The sequence below is a fragment of the Contarinia nasturtii genome, unplaced genomic scaffold (assembly GCF_009176525.2).
Source record: "Contarinia nasturtii isolate CC-2019 unplaced genomic scaffold, AAFC_CNas_1.1 Cnas_scaffold_129, whole genome shotgun sequence".
NCBI classification, from domain to species: Eukaryota; Metazoa; Arthropoda; class Insecta; order Diptera; family Cecidomyiidae; genus Contarinia; species Contarinia nasturtii.
Window position 1 is genome coordinate 7332708 of NW_022197486.1, and position 17263 is coordinate 7349970.

Here is a 17263-nt window from a genome sequence, read left to right on the forward strand (position 1 = left end):
GAGAGAAGGAAGATGTAATTTCTGCCAATAATAACAAACACGACTAAATCGAATCAAATCTAAACCAAACAATTTAATAACATGTAATTTGTGTTGTCGATTGTGAATTACGGAACCTAGTATTTATCACTAAGCGATGTGGTGCATTCCACAAAATAACCGCACACGAACGACAACCGAATCGGGTAGACACTTTCGCTCATCAGAAAGCGAGACGGATACACAAACCGTGACGGAGAGGAAAAGAGGAAGAATAACTACAAGAGCGTAATGTAAACGCGTAATTATTGGAGATTACATACAAACATGCCCGAAACACACGTTTTCTCGTACATTGTATCGGTTCGCTTGCACAAAATACCGCCCCTTTTTTATTCATAATATATCGAATAAAGGCAGAAAAACGGCAAAAACACTCCGATATTACGTGCTATACACGCACATACATTACGCTTCATGTATATGTTTGTGTGATACACCGATAGGGAGAGAGAGAGAAAGCGAGAGCGAGAGCAAAAAGAGAACTGAGCGCATAGCATGCGGTTCTCGTAAGAATGCCATTTCGGCATTTATGCCAATACCAATACGTGTTTTATTCCTCGCCACATTCGTATCCGCATGTTTCCATTTGGCACTTTGGAAAAAAATGGGGGAATGAGAATGGAAATATGCGCGCACGATTTTGATTTGTACATCGGCTGCTAAATAGATCAAATGGCATTACATACGATATGAGAAATATGTGTGGCATGCAAGAATGTATTTCTCTCTCTCTGCTCATTTCGCTTCGTTTTGTGCGTTCATTCTATCTGTCTCGATCCATGGATCGTCTTCGTTCTCTCTGTTTCACACAAAATACGTTCAAAACATTTGGAAACGACGAGAGAGTGAGAGGAACAAAAAAAACAACAACTTACATACGCACAGGGCAACGGTTTACGTGATTTATGTTAAATGAAATTGCCAACGAGAGTGAGGTTTTGTTGCGCGCCTTCAAAATGTTTCGAATATTATTTCAAATAATTTAAAAAGTGGCTGATACCGAATGGAATTTCTCGCATATTTAGATATGCGCATGACGACCGATTTATTATCATTCACATTTCTCTATGTTTGGTTGACTAATAAACCGTCGATAATTTGCTTACACACTCAGTTAACTCCCGGCAATTTTCAACCGAATCGACCTTGTAATTTCATCGGTCTTTCGCATTCACAATACATACACCGCACACACACACTCAATGTTTTCATTTGCATTCACCGTGATGCAATCATTTCAATTGGCTCTCGAATTATTTTCAAGCATTTTAAAGGATCCATCTTTAATAATAAAAATACGAGAAATATCACCCCGTCCCAACGGAGCATTTATACGGGCAATTTTCTCTCTCGGCTCTCTCTGTCTCTCAACGATCTTGGATGATTGCTTCGCGTCAAAACAATCCCATCTGAATGGAATACAAAATGTGCGCGGCTCAATGTAATAAAAAAAAACATGCACTTTTCTCTCTGACGAATAATTTCTTGTACAAATCGTCATATTCGACTAATAGGATTATGTTTAGAATAATAACAATCTGATTATAAAAAATATATGACACGCACATTTCGAATAAAATGAAAAACGAAAAAAAAAAATGTTCTGCTTCGATGAATGCGTAAAAAACATCGCACGCAATTTGTCTGTATGACTGCAACATAAGTGAAACAATCACTTTGCCTTGTACGACGTCGACGTGAACGTCAACAACAGACTGAACATATCAAATCTTTTTTCAAAACATATAATCCAGACGATTAGCAGCTCTTTTTTTCCAACTTCGCTGCTTTCACTCTTTTCAACAAATTCCAAATTCATTCACTTTCAACCACTGTTTGTTCAACAAAACATCGACAATATCCATATATATTCGATTGCTGCTCATGTCACCTATTCAGACACTTCAAGAGACATTTGTACCCGTACTCCAGATTGGCCACAAAAAAAAAACGCACACTCAATTTCAGTTCGATGATTCGTTTCTTGATTTTTAGGTGAGACAGTCATCAAGAAAAAGCTCAGATTTGCCATCGAAAAGTAAATTTATGAATTGTTGGATGTGTTGATTTTTTGACGATGTTGTGATTCACAATCAGTACTAATTCAAACATAATTTGTTTAAAGTCGAACAATATTTGTGTAATCATCAAGAGCAAACTGCAGGAACCGGTGCTATTTTGCATAAATTTTTATTCGGGATATTTAATTAGATCGATGAAAATTCATGACGATTCGAAACAAAGACTTAAGAAAGTTCAGAATTCAAATTCGGTTCAATCGGTCGATTTCTCAGGCCAAAACAAACAATGAAAAAACGACAACGAGAAAAACATTATGTACAATAGTTTGACTAGATCCAGATCTTTTGTTTCTACACTTCGAACGATTGTAATTCTTGTTCCCCCCTGCCATGCCTCGACTACTTACCATCGCACTAAATCGATAATATTTTCGCTTAATGAGATCCTTTAAAAAAAAACACACACAATATATGCACCGAATAGGATGAAGAATCGGAAGGTCGGCATCGATATGAGAAAAACAGGACATAAAACCAATAAACAACACATGAGCAAAAGAAAATTTAACAAATTACTTTCGAATAGTGGTTGTGTATTGTGTGGTTGTTTTCGTTGTGCTGGGATATTTGTTAATATACACATCTTTTTCTTATATATATAGTTTTTTTCGGGCGCGCTGTCGGTGTGCTCTAAGATTATTTTTTTTAAGTAAGCAAATTCTCACGTCGATAATAATCGCACGACAATAATTGATGTATGTAGACCTATATGCTGGAATGCCGTGCTTAGAGCCGAAAGAGCGAAAAGGAAGGAAAAAAAAAACAAACATGATCGGTTAAGACACACGCACACATTAACTTCTTGCATTGAATTGTCGCATGGAATATTTCTTTTGTTGATGCCTTGACGTCGCGAACCGCATGCCGTGCACTGCTGTTCAGCTCGTTGTATTGTTGTTGTATTTTTCATTTCGATGGAAATTTCTTTTAAATGTACACATTAATTGCAAAGATCCAGATTTTTATTTGACTTCTTCTCATCCAAGCGCATATTCTCATTCTCTTCGTCTGTTTCGCTCTCGTTTATACAAAAGGACGCGTATGTCACAATGCGCGTTTCCTTTGTTATACATTTTTTTTTATTTTTCGCTCTTCTGATTATTAAATAACTTTAAAGAGAAAAAAAAAACTTTTGATTCCATTTCTTCGTGCGATTGTTTGCTTCCATTTTTCTCATTGCAATCACAACCCCGACGCGTACTTGAAACTCTTTTTCTCGTTTTTCTTTCGCACAATTCGGCGCTTGTTTTTGTATCGTTACCTTAATAACGGGTTCCAAATCGCGTACACACTCTCGCACTAAAAACAGCATCGATTTTTCTATTTCCAACGCGGAATTCAATTTCGAATGATGAACATGACGAGAAAAAAAAAATATAAACTTGATTTTTCGTACACACATAAAATGAGTGTGCACTTTTCTTCCAACAGTGCGATCAATTCAATTCAGCCAGTATATATAAAATGTACCATAATAGAGTGAAAACGCGTTTTGTTTCAACCAATTTCCAACGATTGATACTCATTCCCTTCATTTCAATGTTTATTTCTCAAAGAATCGCATTTGTTTTCCTTGAAAAAAAAAATACTGCATGTTTTGTCATTGTTAGCTGAAACAATGTCACCGTATGACATTTATTTTGCTTTAATTTGAACATTTTTTTTCGCTCCTTTGACGAAATTTGTTCATTCGTAGCGAAAACAAGATGTGAACAACATAAAATTCACATCGAATCAATGCATTGTGCATTGTTTAAAGTGATCGCTTTTTCGATGCTTCTAATTATGCTCTTGCAGTGCTAAACAAATATTTTGTATGACGGCGATGAAAAAAGTGCATCGACGAAAATTCTAATTTGTCGACACCATATAAAATGCATTCAATCAAGCTGTGACGACTTTGCTATCTCTCTCTCTCTCTCTTTCCCTATCTCTCTCACACATTTTCCCTTGAATGCTCTGTCTTTCACTCACATTCTATGTGGAACATCAAATCCATCGACTTAATGAACATTTTTTGATAAAACCGAAAAATTAAATTCCATAGATTTTCATTTTCCGTTTTATTTTATGATTTCTTCGGAACGTTTTTTTCTTATTAAAATGTATTTAACATACGTAGCGATTCCTTTAAAAATCAATTTTATTTGAGATTCGGGGTTTTTCCAAAAATTTCAATGAAAAATCCATCAAAATTAAAATGGTTTCCATCTTCTGAAATGTAATATGGTACGCAGAGAGTGTATATTGCAAGTCGATGTCGTCATCATTATCATGGTTGTGGTGGTGCAGTTTAAACGGTAACACAATTTGCTGATTGCCGTTAAGTGAAAGCGTATCTGTTTTTGCCATATCCACCAACCGTTTTGTTTAAAAGTCCTCCCAACACACACACACAGGCTTCCGATGTTATGATCTCTCCCGCAACCATGGTATTTATAAAACATTGATGGCGCTTTTAAATGTTATATGTATAAAAAAAACGTTTTCTGAATGAATAAATTTCATCATTATTTCACAAAGAAACAAACAACGACCGGCGCATTGTTGCGCAGCATAAAGACCGATCTATAACGAGAGAACGAAAAAAAATGTGAGTAGCTAGGATGAAAGTGAAGAGAATGTGAGCGAAGGAGAGAAAAAAAGGTCGGCACGCACATTAGAAATTCACCGAATTCAAACAAATCAATAAAACCAATGGCAACAAAAGAACAATCGACAATATTTCGTCGCTTAAAAATAGGTAGCAACTTTTTTTAAATTCACATTTACACAGTGATTATACATCAGTGAATATTTGAACGAATTGTGACATGTATGCACAAATTTTTTTTTATTTGAATCTACCAGAAAAAATGCGTTTTAACAAGATTTCAAACGTTTTAGTTTTGTTGAAAGATAGACATTTTTTGTTTGCATTTTCCGTGTGTCAGAACTTTACATCAACACTTTAAATGCAGCCGATTTACGCAATCCTTTTGCGAATGTATGTGATGGGCTTGTGTGAAATTGAAAATAAATTGCATAAAACGCAACGAAATCAAAAAAAGGCGTAAGTTTTTTTTTATCATTTTGCCAATGAATAATTGAAAATGGTTCGCTTGAATGGTGCGGTAAGATAGATGAGCAATATATTGATATCGAATAATGGATCAAATCAAATGGAATTGACGTCATTGCCAATTCAATCGACGAACGGATAATTAATTTTTTTTTTGTTAAAGTTTTCACTTTAGAGTTTTCTCCCAAAAAAGAACACGCACAATCATCATTGAATAGTTAGTTGATCAATGTATTATTTCATTCATTATTTTCAACAATTTCCATTTTTTTAAATATTTCAATGAAGCAATTGATTTTTTTCCATTTACTATATGTATTTTATTACGTTGTCAATATTTGTATGTTTGTTTCGTATTTGCAGAGCTAGATGTTGGTTTACATTCGGATGAGACAGGGTCGGGTGAAGGTGAAAATTCAAATGGTGGCTGCTCGATAATTGGCGGAATAACAACCGGTACGGATAGCGATGATCAGGCTCGATTACGTTTGAAACGTAAATTACAAAGGAATCGCACTTCATTTACAAATGAACAAATCGATAGTTTAGAAAAAGGTATATATCATCCATTTGTTGGCTCCTTCCTTTACTTTTGTATACTAAAACTAGTTAAATTACACTGTATTCACATTTAAATTTGAATTTTCGCTTCTCGATATTTAATGAAAAAAAAAAAGAATTTGAGCGCACACATTACCCGGACGTGTTTGCACGCGAACGATTGGCTGCCAAAATACAATTACCTGAAGCTCGCATACAGGTATGTAATAATTCACAACTAAAGTATATATTTTGCATTTTGTTACACACAATAGAGTTAAAAAAAAAAAACAAATTCCATACAATTTAAATATTAAATTAACTCTTGTGCATTGTGCAAAATGAACGTGTAGGTGTGGTTTTCAAACCGTCGAGCCAAATGGCGTCGAGAGGAGAAACTGCGAAATCAACGCCGTACACCAAGCTCAAGTGTTAGCAGCACAGCCGGCGGTGGTACCAATCCGGGTAGCGTAACACCAACTAATCTAAGCGGAATCACTGCAGCTGGAGTCAATGGATCCACTCATCCTGGCAGCAATACTCCCATGTGTACGTTTGAAAAATATAAATATTTAAAAAAATCCCGGAAAATAATTCAAATTTATGAACATAATTTTAGCAAATGGAAACAATCATGCAACTAATAGTGATCTGTTGCAAAGTGGTGGTTCTGGCTTGTTGGGTAGCTCCAACTATTTGCATATATCATCATTGTCGCCAACACGTCTTAATTTAAATAATGGTTTTGGCAGTGCAATGAGCACCATGTATCCATCGATACATCCGTCCATGCAAATGGGCGATTCTTATAGGTAAACACAAATTTACATATTTTAATAAAAAAAATGTTTATGAAATTGTCTGTTCCGTTTTCAGCTTCTGCAATTATGGTTCGATGTCGGCAATGTCAAGTTTCTCGCATCATCATCATACACCACCGTCATCGATCGGCCCATTATCGGTTTCACCAACGCACACCGGTGCCAGCCATGGACCGCCGTGAGTTTTTTCATCAATTTTTCCCATCTTTCAAAGAATTTCGTGGTTATTGAAATGAAATTCTCTTTTTCTAAACCATTAAATGGCCAATTTTGAAGCGTGCATATTCTTTGAATAAAATCTTAGGCTTTTCCACTTTTAAGAGTAAAAACAAGATTCGTTTTTCTTTCATTTCTTCAGAACATCGGTTTCGCAGCAATGTTTAATGCAATCAAATTCACAGCAATCACAGCAATTGAATAGAGATTTGATTTCACCTTCGCCATATCAATGTCATATGTCTGTGCGTAGCGGTACATTGACCCCAGGTCCAAGTGTATCAGCATCATCGTTGGCCGCCGCTGCTGCAGCTGCTTATGATTCACTTGGACTGGTCAGCGGACCCAATTCCGCCAGTACATACAATACGTCAAGACATTCGCCAAGCAGCCCCTCTCAAACCTCATCAGCCGGTGGACTTTATTCATTCAACTCTCAATCGTCGGTACCATTTGGTTTACCAAATTCATCAAACGGCACCACCGGTAAGCAGTTTTTTTTTTTGAAACTTGATCGCATTTTATTGTGAAAATATATTTTTTTGATTTTATAGCCAAAATCAGTATCTATTTTGTTTGAAATTTGTTGTTTTTTAAAATGTGAATATTATTAATTTATAGGTTTAATTTCGCCAGGCGTTTCAGTACCGATTCCCGTCGCAATACCTGTTCAAACCACCGATATGACATCATCGGCGTACTGGAGTCGACTTCAGTGACCTTGGTATTAATTGGATTGAGTTAACACAAAATCATTTTGATTAGGTTAAGAATTCAAAAAAGGATAACAACCCATTTGAATATCTTCTGTATTTCCTTACAAGCAATTTTGTTCCAACAACAAAAAATATATTGTGTCTCAATCTTTCTTCCTTTTTCGAAATATTTGACTTCAAGGTGATGAGTACTCACAAGAAGTAATCGAGTGATGAATGTAGATAAAAACCATGTTACAACCCAATTTGGTTCGATCAATCGTCGGAAAAGTACCGATAGACTAACCAACGCATTCCATAAAATGCCATATACTTAAAACATGGTGTTCATCTAATTAGTTCACACCTAAATCTAGCTCATTTGTGAGTAATTTTTTTCATTTTCCAAAAAAATGGAACTCGTCGCAGGAGTTTTATCAAGTTATCAATTAAACGTAATGGAGGTTTTCACCATTAAATGGGGCCTCCGATGTGTGAACTCAAAAGCAACAACATTAAATCGTCGAACAAAACAGAAGAAAAGTTTAAATGAATTAAACAAGTGTAAATAAGTGATGAATGTATTTTTTTGGGTAGTTACAATGTTCATTAACTCTTAATTCATTCGAATAGTTGTTCACACATCATCCACGGCAAATGCGAATGCAGCAAAAGGCAGTTTTACAAACAAACAAACAAATTAATAAAAAAAACCATCAATTTAGCGAGTAAACAACTTCATAAATCCGAAGGAAAAAAAAGTGTGTTAGAAATTTTATAAATATATATATTCCATTCACGTAAAAAATTGTGGACAAGAAAGAGAACAAAAAAAAATACAAGTAACATTTAAGTAAATGAAATCTTAGGAAATATGTTTAGAGATTTAAGATGAATTCAACCATATCCGTGCTGATAAAATAAATGTACACCCAATCTAATAGAGCGCTCACCTCCAATATATATATGGCAAAATCCGATGATACATTTTGAATGGATTTCAGTTAGACTCTGTGGTCTGAACGTAATGGACAATTTAATTGCAGGGTTTTTGCAGTCGGATTGAACAAATTCATTACTTTTCCCCTCAAATAACATGTAATCAGACATGTTGAACGAATTTTTCAGATAAACAATCACATGAAACCATTTTGTTAGACACATTTTTGGGACTCGAAACAAAAAAATAAAATAAAATAAAATTCAGTATTTTTCTTTAAATTTAGTTTTAACTCTAATTTCAAAAAATAAACTAATTCCAATTTAGTTTCAAGTTAAAATCGAATGATCGAAAAATGATTCTAGCAAAATTCGTTCGGTGACAAAACGAAAAATACGAGCAACAAATGACAAAAATGCCAATATGGCGATCGATATCTAGAAAGATCGAATGATAAATGAAATATTGGATGTTCATAAAATTGCTTTGAAATTTGTTGATGTGTGATCCAAAACCACCGCCCAGTCAATCTTGTCATTCACTGTGTATTGTATAATTAATTAACGTTTCAACGTGTAACTTTAAAATTGTGTACCCCACAGAACAAAATGAACTTATTTTGATGTGTGAATAATAACATAAAAAAACTGAACAAAATGAAAGCATAGGATATATATATATATTTATTTATGTACACGAAAACTCACGAAAAAATGGAATAAGAAGAAAGAGGAGGAAAGGAGTTAGCCCCCCCCAACAAAAGCCCCAACATATCCTTCCACACATTCGGTGACCCGTATCAACAGTTGATCAACTATATAGAGTAGCATATGGTGCACACGAAATGTATCAATATCATACAGTTCATCATTTGACACAGCTTACGACATTTTGAATTTAAATCGGTAAATTCACGGTTTTCAGTAGTCACTCTTCCAATCAATTAAATAAGAAACAACAACAACAACAAAAAATGAATTCATTTCTCAACGTAACAAATAAGTGTATATCAGAGAGTTCTCAAAGCATTCTACTAATTAATCTTTCGATTTAAGTTAATGAATAAATATATCAATATTATATCCAATTTCACTCAGATACACACAAAAACACAAAAACACACAATAATAAACATGTATTTTATGTATTTTTTGCGGAAAACGATTTAGTTGTTTTGTTTTACCTTTATCACATTGCTTTTGTGGTAGATTCAATTGATTCACTCTTTAATTGATGACCAAAGACTTTGGTAAGTGTAATTCTAATAAGCTTGGTTTGGTCTTCACGCTTGTATATACATGCAATTAGATCCAACGTTTTCATTCCACTAACTTTGCACACTTTCGTTAGATGGTGTTGGTGTTCTGTGTCCATTGTCTGCATTAATACTATGTATAAGTAGCGTCATCTATGATAATTTGCGTAAACGCGCTGACTTTTATTATGGCATTCAATTGGTACACGATTTCATGACGGAAAGAAGAAAAACATATACAACTACAAGGTGATACATATAGTTTTTTGAACGTATTATGTTTTTTTTTTTAGTCGGCTGCTTGTAACTTGTCGTACATTGAACGAATAGAGCGTGAAAATTATGATCGTATCGATTGTTCAATAATTTTGATTGAAAATAGTGGCAAACAAAAGAAAAATCAAATTTTAATGGAATTTGTGTATATTGCATTGTAACCAAAGGGCATTATAATTTAATTCATTTTATATTTGGTGGCATTTAGAGCGGAAATACACAACAAAAGACACACAAAATGAGTAGTCGATATTCGGATGACAAGCGTAAGAATATTTTTTTTTACTCAAAACAATTTAAAATTTTAGAAATATTGCGCATTCCAAACAAAAAAAAAAAAGGATGGAATATTGTTAGATTTTGCGACGTGAAAAAAAAAGATTTTTAATTTTATCAGTAATTGATTCGTTCAGGCACGCATCATCATTATCGTGATGAAAAGGATAGGCATCGAAGTCAATATGAACACAAACATCGTTCAAGATCACGTTCACGGTCCCGATCTCATTCGCCTGTCCATAGGCACGGTTCATCGTCATCGTCGTCGGGCGGCAGCAATAGCCGAAACATTCATCATCATCATAGAGACATAAACAGCGGCCGAAATGGTTTGTCATCGGTTTATGGTCGCAATGACGAACATAAATCGAGAGGTAAAAGACGGATTTTCAAAATGGATTTAGTTTAATTTAATATGAAAAACAAACAAAAAATTGACAATGTTCAATACAATCCCGTTCTGCATGGAATATGTCATCAGATGCCGACGAATTGATCTGTCCACCACCGCCAGTCATATCAAAGGTCTCGATGTCTATTGGAAAATCAAATATACCAGCCAAGGTAAGCCGAAGGAAATGTGGTCATATCAAATTATTTGAATAAATAACGAATGAATGGAATAGAAAGAGAAAAACAAAATTAATTATTGATTTTTTCTGCATTGTGCAGCCAGTACAGTTGAAACTTGCACCAACCAAACCCAGTGAACCTGTGAAAAAGTTAACAGTTGCATCAGCGTTTAGCAATAATGACAGCGACGACGACGAAGAGGAGGAGGTTCCAGTCAAATACTCGCGCAACATTGGACGGTAACTACTTGTGGCTTTCACATTTCAATTGCAACACATTCCGTTTATTTCATTTTATGCTATTCTTCCACACTTTGTTCGCATCGATTTATTGGGTTTTTTTTTATTCGCCGTTATTTGCAGTGATACGCCAACTTCATCGGGCCCAAATTCATTTGGAAAAACCAAACAGGGATTCTGCGATGTGAAGAAAATCTTTGAAAAATCTTTACGTGAATTTAACACGGAATAAGAACGCTAGAGGTAGAGGGAGGCTTTCTATAATTATTAGTTTTTAATGGAGTAATCTTGATTTGTCATTTAATTAATCAAAAATAGTAATGAAACATAGACCAAATTAACCATTGGGTTCTCATTGCTAATGGTCAATCATTTCTTTTCCTTCACCGCAAATCCGCTATAGTATAAAAAAATATTTTCGCCACAAATCATGTTCAATTGAGATATGCTTTCTTCCATTTTAAAAATTATTTTAGAAACTGTCAATAATCTAATTCAAATATTGTTTTCGGAAAATCTTATTCAATACCCATTGTAAAATACTTGCATAAAGCAATAAAGAAAATAGATGCAGATATCAACCAATTCAATGACTCTTTTAATTTTCTCTCGACACTGATATCCATTTCATTCAATTTAGATGGACGAAATGGTTTTAAATTATTAAATCAGACGAATTTACTTTAGTGAATATTGGAAGAAGCCCCGTGGTAGATAGTAATTTATCCACAATTATTAAATTTACAGACTTATTCAATATCATCGAATATGACGAGACATCGATTTCTGATTGATTTGAAAATTCCAAAATTTAGTGAAAAGTAATTGAACCTCGACGTTTGGGTCTTCTGAAACACAGCTATTGTTCTCGCCTTCATTCTTGTTTGTAAATATGCAACTAATATACAGATGTCGCTGAATTCAACTTGAAATAAGGAGAAGAAAAAAAAAACAAATTAAAATCAACGCAATTGTTCACTGTTTCTAAAAAGAAATATCCAGGAAGACCTTGCAGATGACTAAAAATGGAAAAATTCATAATAAATTCAGAGAAAAATTGATTTTCATACAAAAAATCTGCGTGTCAATCTCAATAAATCAGATTTTGTGTTCATTTTTAAGATGAACTATATGATTTTTTTTCTGAAACTTTCAATATAAAATAGTATACTTTCAATATAATTTTTTTTCTTTTCAAAAATGCTGAAATAAAAATAAAACCTCGATTTTTCCAATGAAAATAAAGAAGAAAAAAATGCCATGGTTTAAAATCATTTTCAGTTTCTTAACAGAAACATGTCTTTAAGTGGTTTTATTATTTTTTTTTAAATCATCATTTTATATTTTTTCATGTTCTCTCTTTCTCATTATTTCTCCATTTTTTTCCTCATCTTTTTTTTAAAAAACATAACATAGAAGTTTTGTTTGATTTGATTTAGTTCACTTGACCGCAGTTATGGAATAGTTGTTTGTATGTATGAATGTTACATTTTCTTATGGTATTTTTTTTATTTAAAAAAATGTATTCATGTGATGACAATATATTCACAGACAGAGAAGCACTTTGAATAAACGAATATAGCATAGAAATGTGCTTTTTTTTTTAAACATTCACGTACATGCGTAGAGTATAAAAAAGGTACGACACTCGGTTTACAAAAAACGCATACATTAATTTTGTTTGTTTTGTTGATTGATTTATAGAATTTCTTTTTATTTCTTGTTTAAATCGGCGGCGGTGGCGGTAGTGGCGGTGACGGTGTTATCGCTTGTAAATCACATCATGAAGAATTTGTGTCCCCGTTGTCGTGATAGTTATTTCCATTTATTATAAATGTGTTGCCTAGGCCATACAGATGGCCACAATATTTTGCGTTGTCGATGTTATCCTCAAAGAACATCTGCATGCGCCAAAAACATAAATTGCATAATTTTGCATTGTGTGTGTGGTGTGTGTATAAGAAACAACCAGAGAAATAAAAGAACAAAAAGAGAAAGAGATAATTAGGATGGATTTTGATAATTGTTGATGAAATGAAATGAACTAAATGCTAATTTAAAAGAAAAAACTACGGTTTTATTTTAGCGTGTTGGCAGCGATATATGTGACATTTGCTCTCATCTGAATGGCATCATTTTATACATTTTTTTTGGTTTCATTTTTGTTGCGCTACGAAATTCATTGATTCGAAGACTTGAATTTTAAACCAAAACAATCAATGTAATGTAAAAAAAATGATGTAAACTATTTCGATCGTTTTTTTTTTCTTTTTGAATTTGATTTTTACATAAATTAATGATATTTTTTATCGAAAAAATGATGAATTAAAAAAAATTATATATCTTTGAAAATTAGATAATTTAGAAAAGAATAATAAATAAGATGAAAAAAAAATATGCTTAAGGCAAATTGCAAAAAAAATGCAATTTTACATAATGATTTGAAATCAAATTGGATTTACTAATATTTTTTTTGAAGACGATGATCATCTTTGCCGATATTTCATTTGATTGACTTCATTCCATTTGAAATGTTTATTCGTTTGATCCTTCCAAGCCATAAGGAATGGAATTATGATTTAGGTCGAGTTTTGTTTCAATATCATCATCACTGTCATACGCATTATTTGTGATCAAATTGCCGTTGATAGTGCCGTTGTTATCAATCGTCGGACTTGCATAATCGTCACAACATCGCCAAAATAATTTTTTCTCCGAATTCTTTACAGCTAAACGAAATTCAACGGAATCATATACCTCTCTCATTTTGAAGAAAGCCATACCGGTGAGATGTGAATCGGAGCCGGCTTGATGTTGCGGTCCAACGCGTCGTAATTCCAATTGATCGGCCACCTCTTGTAGGCCGCCTTTCAAATTTTTACACGATTTCATTAAATACTTAACATCGTAGATGGTTGGAAAGTACAATCGCAACAATTCAAAAAATTCACCCTCTTCGGCCGGCAAATTTTGATCGGTTAATAACTTAAGTAGGTAGCCAAAATCGTAGCCGGAATGAAAGCTCAACCACTTAATATTGTCCATGAGCACAATGCCTGATGTCATCAATAATTCGGCAAATTCCATTGGATCGATACCTTCTTCTTCGTGTTTTTTAAATTGAATGCCAGAATTTATCAGCAAATCGATTGAATCTTGGGCGTACATATCCTCTCTGCAAATATCAAATGGAAAAGTACAGTTTTATCATCGATTTTGTTTACCGCCGATTATTTTTTTTTTTCAACTTCAATTAAATTTAGAAAATCACATATAATCCTGTGTGGGATCCGCATGCTTTATATTAATCCGTACGAATTCGAATATACAGAAATAATAATGCACACACAATTATTGTTGCGTTAATTCAACGTTCTGAAAACACGCGGCGTCCTTCGTACGGATAATAAAGATAAAATAAAAAGAAAAATTGTGAAAACCTACTGTATATTAAATTTGAAATTAAACTGCCATGTTGAGTAACCGCTAGGCGTTTTTGCTTCGTCATCCATAAATGTGAGACCCAATTGAATGATGCGCAACAGATCGACATTACACTTAAGCAATTGATATTGATAATCGGCGGCTGATCGAAATTCACCAATTGGACGAGCCACCACACCCGGAAACTCTGTGTCCATTGCAACATAATTGTATTTTTGTACGATTTGACGAATTGTGCGGAATTCTTCTTCTAAATTGTGTCGCCACACATCACGAATTCCACATTCTTCATTGTTTGGTATTTGTCCGGATGCATTTGCCGATGTTGAATGCGTCGTACTACCACCGGTACCTGTGCCACTAACTGTCCCACTAGCATTGTTACCAACACCAACAGGAACGCTGCCACCAATTGCAGATGGCATCTGGTTGTAATACTGTAAATGCAAAATATAACACACGAGATACGTGCATGATGAGTAAATGCTTTTTTTTTTTTTTAAATTTGAATCAACAACAAAAAAATGGCAATGAATAAGCAAGCAAAATCACGTCGTCAATTCTTACGAACAAATTATCTTTAAAACGAATGAATTATCTTTAAAAAAAAATCATAATTGCGAGCAAATTGATATTACCACAGGCGGTTGCATGTAACACGGCACAAATGTTTGATAATACATATTGTATGAATTTATAGGTTGATAATGGTCTGTCATTTTTATTATAGATATTTTGTTTTAGACGTTTTATTTTATACGATTTCGGTTTTTTTCTTATTTCATATATGATTTAAGATTGAACGACTGAACAAATCATGCAAAAAATTTTCGGTTTAACTTGAACTTATAACAGATTTTAAAAACAACTTATGAACTAAACATTCCTCCAAATAAATAGCGTCCTCTTTCTTTTAAATTATATTATTAATTTTTGGTTTTCGTTGATTATAACAATGTTTTTCTCGTTTTTTAATAATATATATTTAATTTGAAGAACAAATAACAAGCACGTGCTTCATTTGGAGGTGTCGTTGCGAATAATGATGAAATCACATTTTTACCATACCAAATGGCTCTCAATGAAACGGTAAATACTGTCATATCATTTGTGCACAAGAGATGCGAATTGTGTTCACATGTTGTTGCACATCATTTGGCGCAAACGATATTTGGGTATCATTACACCGGCAGACGTGAAAAACAATCGTACTGTGTGTTTTCTCTCTGCCATTTTTTAGCCGGTAAATTGGTTTCTTTTGTTTTCAAACATTATTCGCATAATAAAATTAAAAAAAAAATTGTGACTTACATTTGTTAGATCACCAATTTTCTCTGCCACGATGTGTCTCTTGGTGGAGTATATTGTTTGGTCGAAATGATGTTAGAACGTTTGTTTGGCGGTATAAAGTGAATATATCTGATTGTGTTTGTGTTTGGTAGATGTGTGTATGTATGTGCGTGAAAGTATGAGAGCGAAGGTATGATGTTTGGTGTTCTCTATGGCTTTAAATTTTATCGTTCACCAAATACAAATATCGTTTGATATTGAAATGCGTTGAGTTAGTGTGTAAAAAATATATTATATGAAAAAGAAGATTGATTTCTTTTTGTGTGTCGGCCTTTTACAAATGTAACAATTGTAAACTGTTATGCGGCCTTTTCGTCGACAGTTCGTTCGTTGACCACTTGTTTGATAGATTTTTTTTCGGTTTGTCGATTGGAATCGTTGAGTTTGCTGTGTTTTTTCTTATTATTGGCTTTTTTATTCCAAACAATTTGTTATGCGGTGTGAATGCAATCGTAATCATTCGATTTTGTGAAATTAGCTCGGTTGCCAAAAATGTTCCGCCGAAAATGTTCATTGATGTCACTTGGTACACTGTTGTAAATGTGTGTGGCAAAAAGTTCTGTTGAAAATAGAATACAAAAATAGATAAATAAATAATAGTAATTAACGCACTTCTTTTCTTCAGTCCAATGACAGTTCCAATGCTGTCAAACAAATGTAAAAAAACCTCTTCCAATTTGAACTAACAATAAAGTACTAAGAAATGGATTTCATTTGTAATGTTGTAAATGAAAACTAAAATAAATCACAAAAATGTACGTGAGATTTGATACATTCGTAATGAACAGCTTTCCTAATTCAAACACTTTTCGAATCATTCCAATGATGCACGAAGATTATCGAGTCAATTGAGTGATATTACTCTGTGCGTGCAATTTAGATAAATCGGCAAAAGCACTTTATTCTGAATTGAACTGGAATTTCTTTCAATCATCAAGACACTGAATAAACCATTATTTTTCAAATGAATGACGGGAATTTCATGTAACTTTTAATGGGAAAGATGTGTCGATGCATCATTTCATCGAGATTTTCCAAAAATATTATGTTTTTTAGATATTATTGTCTCAGACACATCGAAAGATGAATCGCTTTCTGTCTCTGTCGAACGTAGATTTTGTATGCAAACAACAAGCACAACAGAGTTAAAAAGAAAATAATTCACAGAATTTTCAACCTACTATCAAAATTTGTTTCGGATTTACAATATCCGAATGGTAAACTAGCGCAATCGGAAAATTTTGATCAACATTTGAAAAAACGAAACGAACTTAAAAACTCTTTTTCCAACACATTTTTTTGGCTCTTCTGTGGTACGGTGTGTATATTTTTTCGTTCTTCCACTAAAATGTCATGGCGGCATTAATCAAGTTTGATGTTATATGTCGTTCAAAGCAGGCGAAAACCGCGCGTCAGTGGAACGATGGAAATACAATGTAACAAAATGTATG

At 33.6% G+C, this 17263-nt stretch overlaps 3 protein-coding genes across 7 annotated transcripts in view; 2 read left to right on the forward strand and 1 right to left on the reverse strand.

Annotated features, from left to right (window-relative positions):
• Window positions 1-9513, forward strand: part of LOC116346551 (paired box protein Pax-6) — a 40565-nt gene extending 31052 nt beyond the window's left edge. For 3 of the 4 annotated variants that reach the window (XM_031776685.1, XM_031776708.1, XM_031776693.1), the window contains 7 exons: window positions 5548-5739; window positions 5862-5944; window positions 6078-6273; window positions 6344-6536; window positions 6601-6723; window positions 6904-7247; window positions 7383-9513. In XM_031776685.1, the coding sequence (XP_031632545.1) occupies window positions 5548-5739; window positions 5862-5944; window positions 6078-6273; window positions 6344-6536; window positions 6601-6723; window positions 6904-7247; window positions 7383-7480 (1229 nt within the window). In that variant the 3' untranslated portion in view covers window positions 7481-9513. The remainder of the gene's footprint in view (window positions 1-5547; window positions 5740-5861; window positions 5945-6077; window positions 6274-6343; window positions 6537-6600; window positions 6724-6903; window positions 7248-7382) is intronic. The other variant, XM_031776701.1, reaches the window with a different exon arrangement.
• A 416-nt stretch (window positions 9514-9929) lies between these two features.
• Window positions 9930-11603, forward strand: LOC116340583 (PEST proteolytic signal-containing nuclear protein-like). Its single transcript, XM_031767144.1, has 5 exons — window positions 9930-10193; window positions 10341-10580; window positions 10688-10770; window positions 10879-11018; window positions 11142-11603. Exons 1-5 carry the CDS (start codon window positions 10166-10168, stop codon window positions 11248-11250), a joined length of 600 nt encoding a protein of 199 aa, XP_031623004.1. The 5' UTR covers window positions 9930-10165; the 3' UTR covers window positions 11251-11603.
• Window positions 11604-12419: 816 nt separating this feature from the next.
• On the reverse strand, window positions 12420-17178 carry LOC116340568 (CCR4-NOT transcription complex subunit 7). Of its 2 annotated transcripts, XM_031767131.1 has the most exons (5): window positions 16994-17178; window positions 15774-16371; window positions 14463-14899; window positions 13776-14193; window positions 12420-12919 (listed from the first exon to the last, which is right to left on the reverse strand). In XM_031767131.1, exons 3-5 carry the CDS (start codon window positions 14885-14887, stop codon window positions 12800-12802), a joined length of 963 nt encoding a protein of 320 aa, XP_031622991.1. In that variant the 5' UTR covers window positions 14888-14899; window positions 15774-16371; window positions 16994-17178; the 3' UTR covers window positions 12420-12799. The 2 variants fall into 2 exon arrangements, with proteins under 2 accessions (XP_031622991.1, XP_031622986.1); XM_031767126.1 differs by lacking the exons at window positions 15774-16371; window positions 16994-17178 and adding an exon at window positions 15101-15349.
• Window positions 17179-17263: the final 85 nt, after the last annotated feature.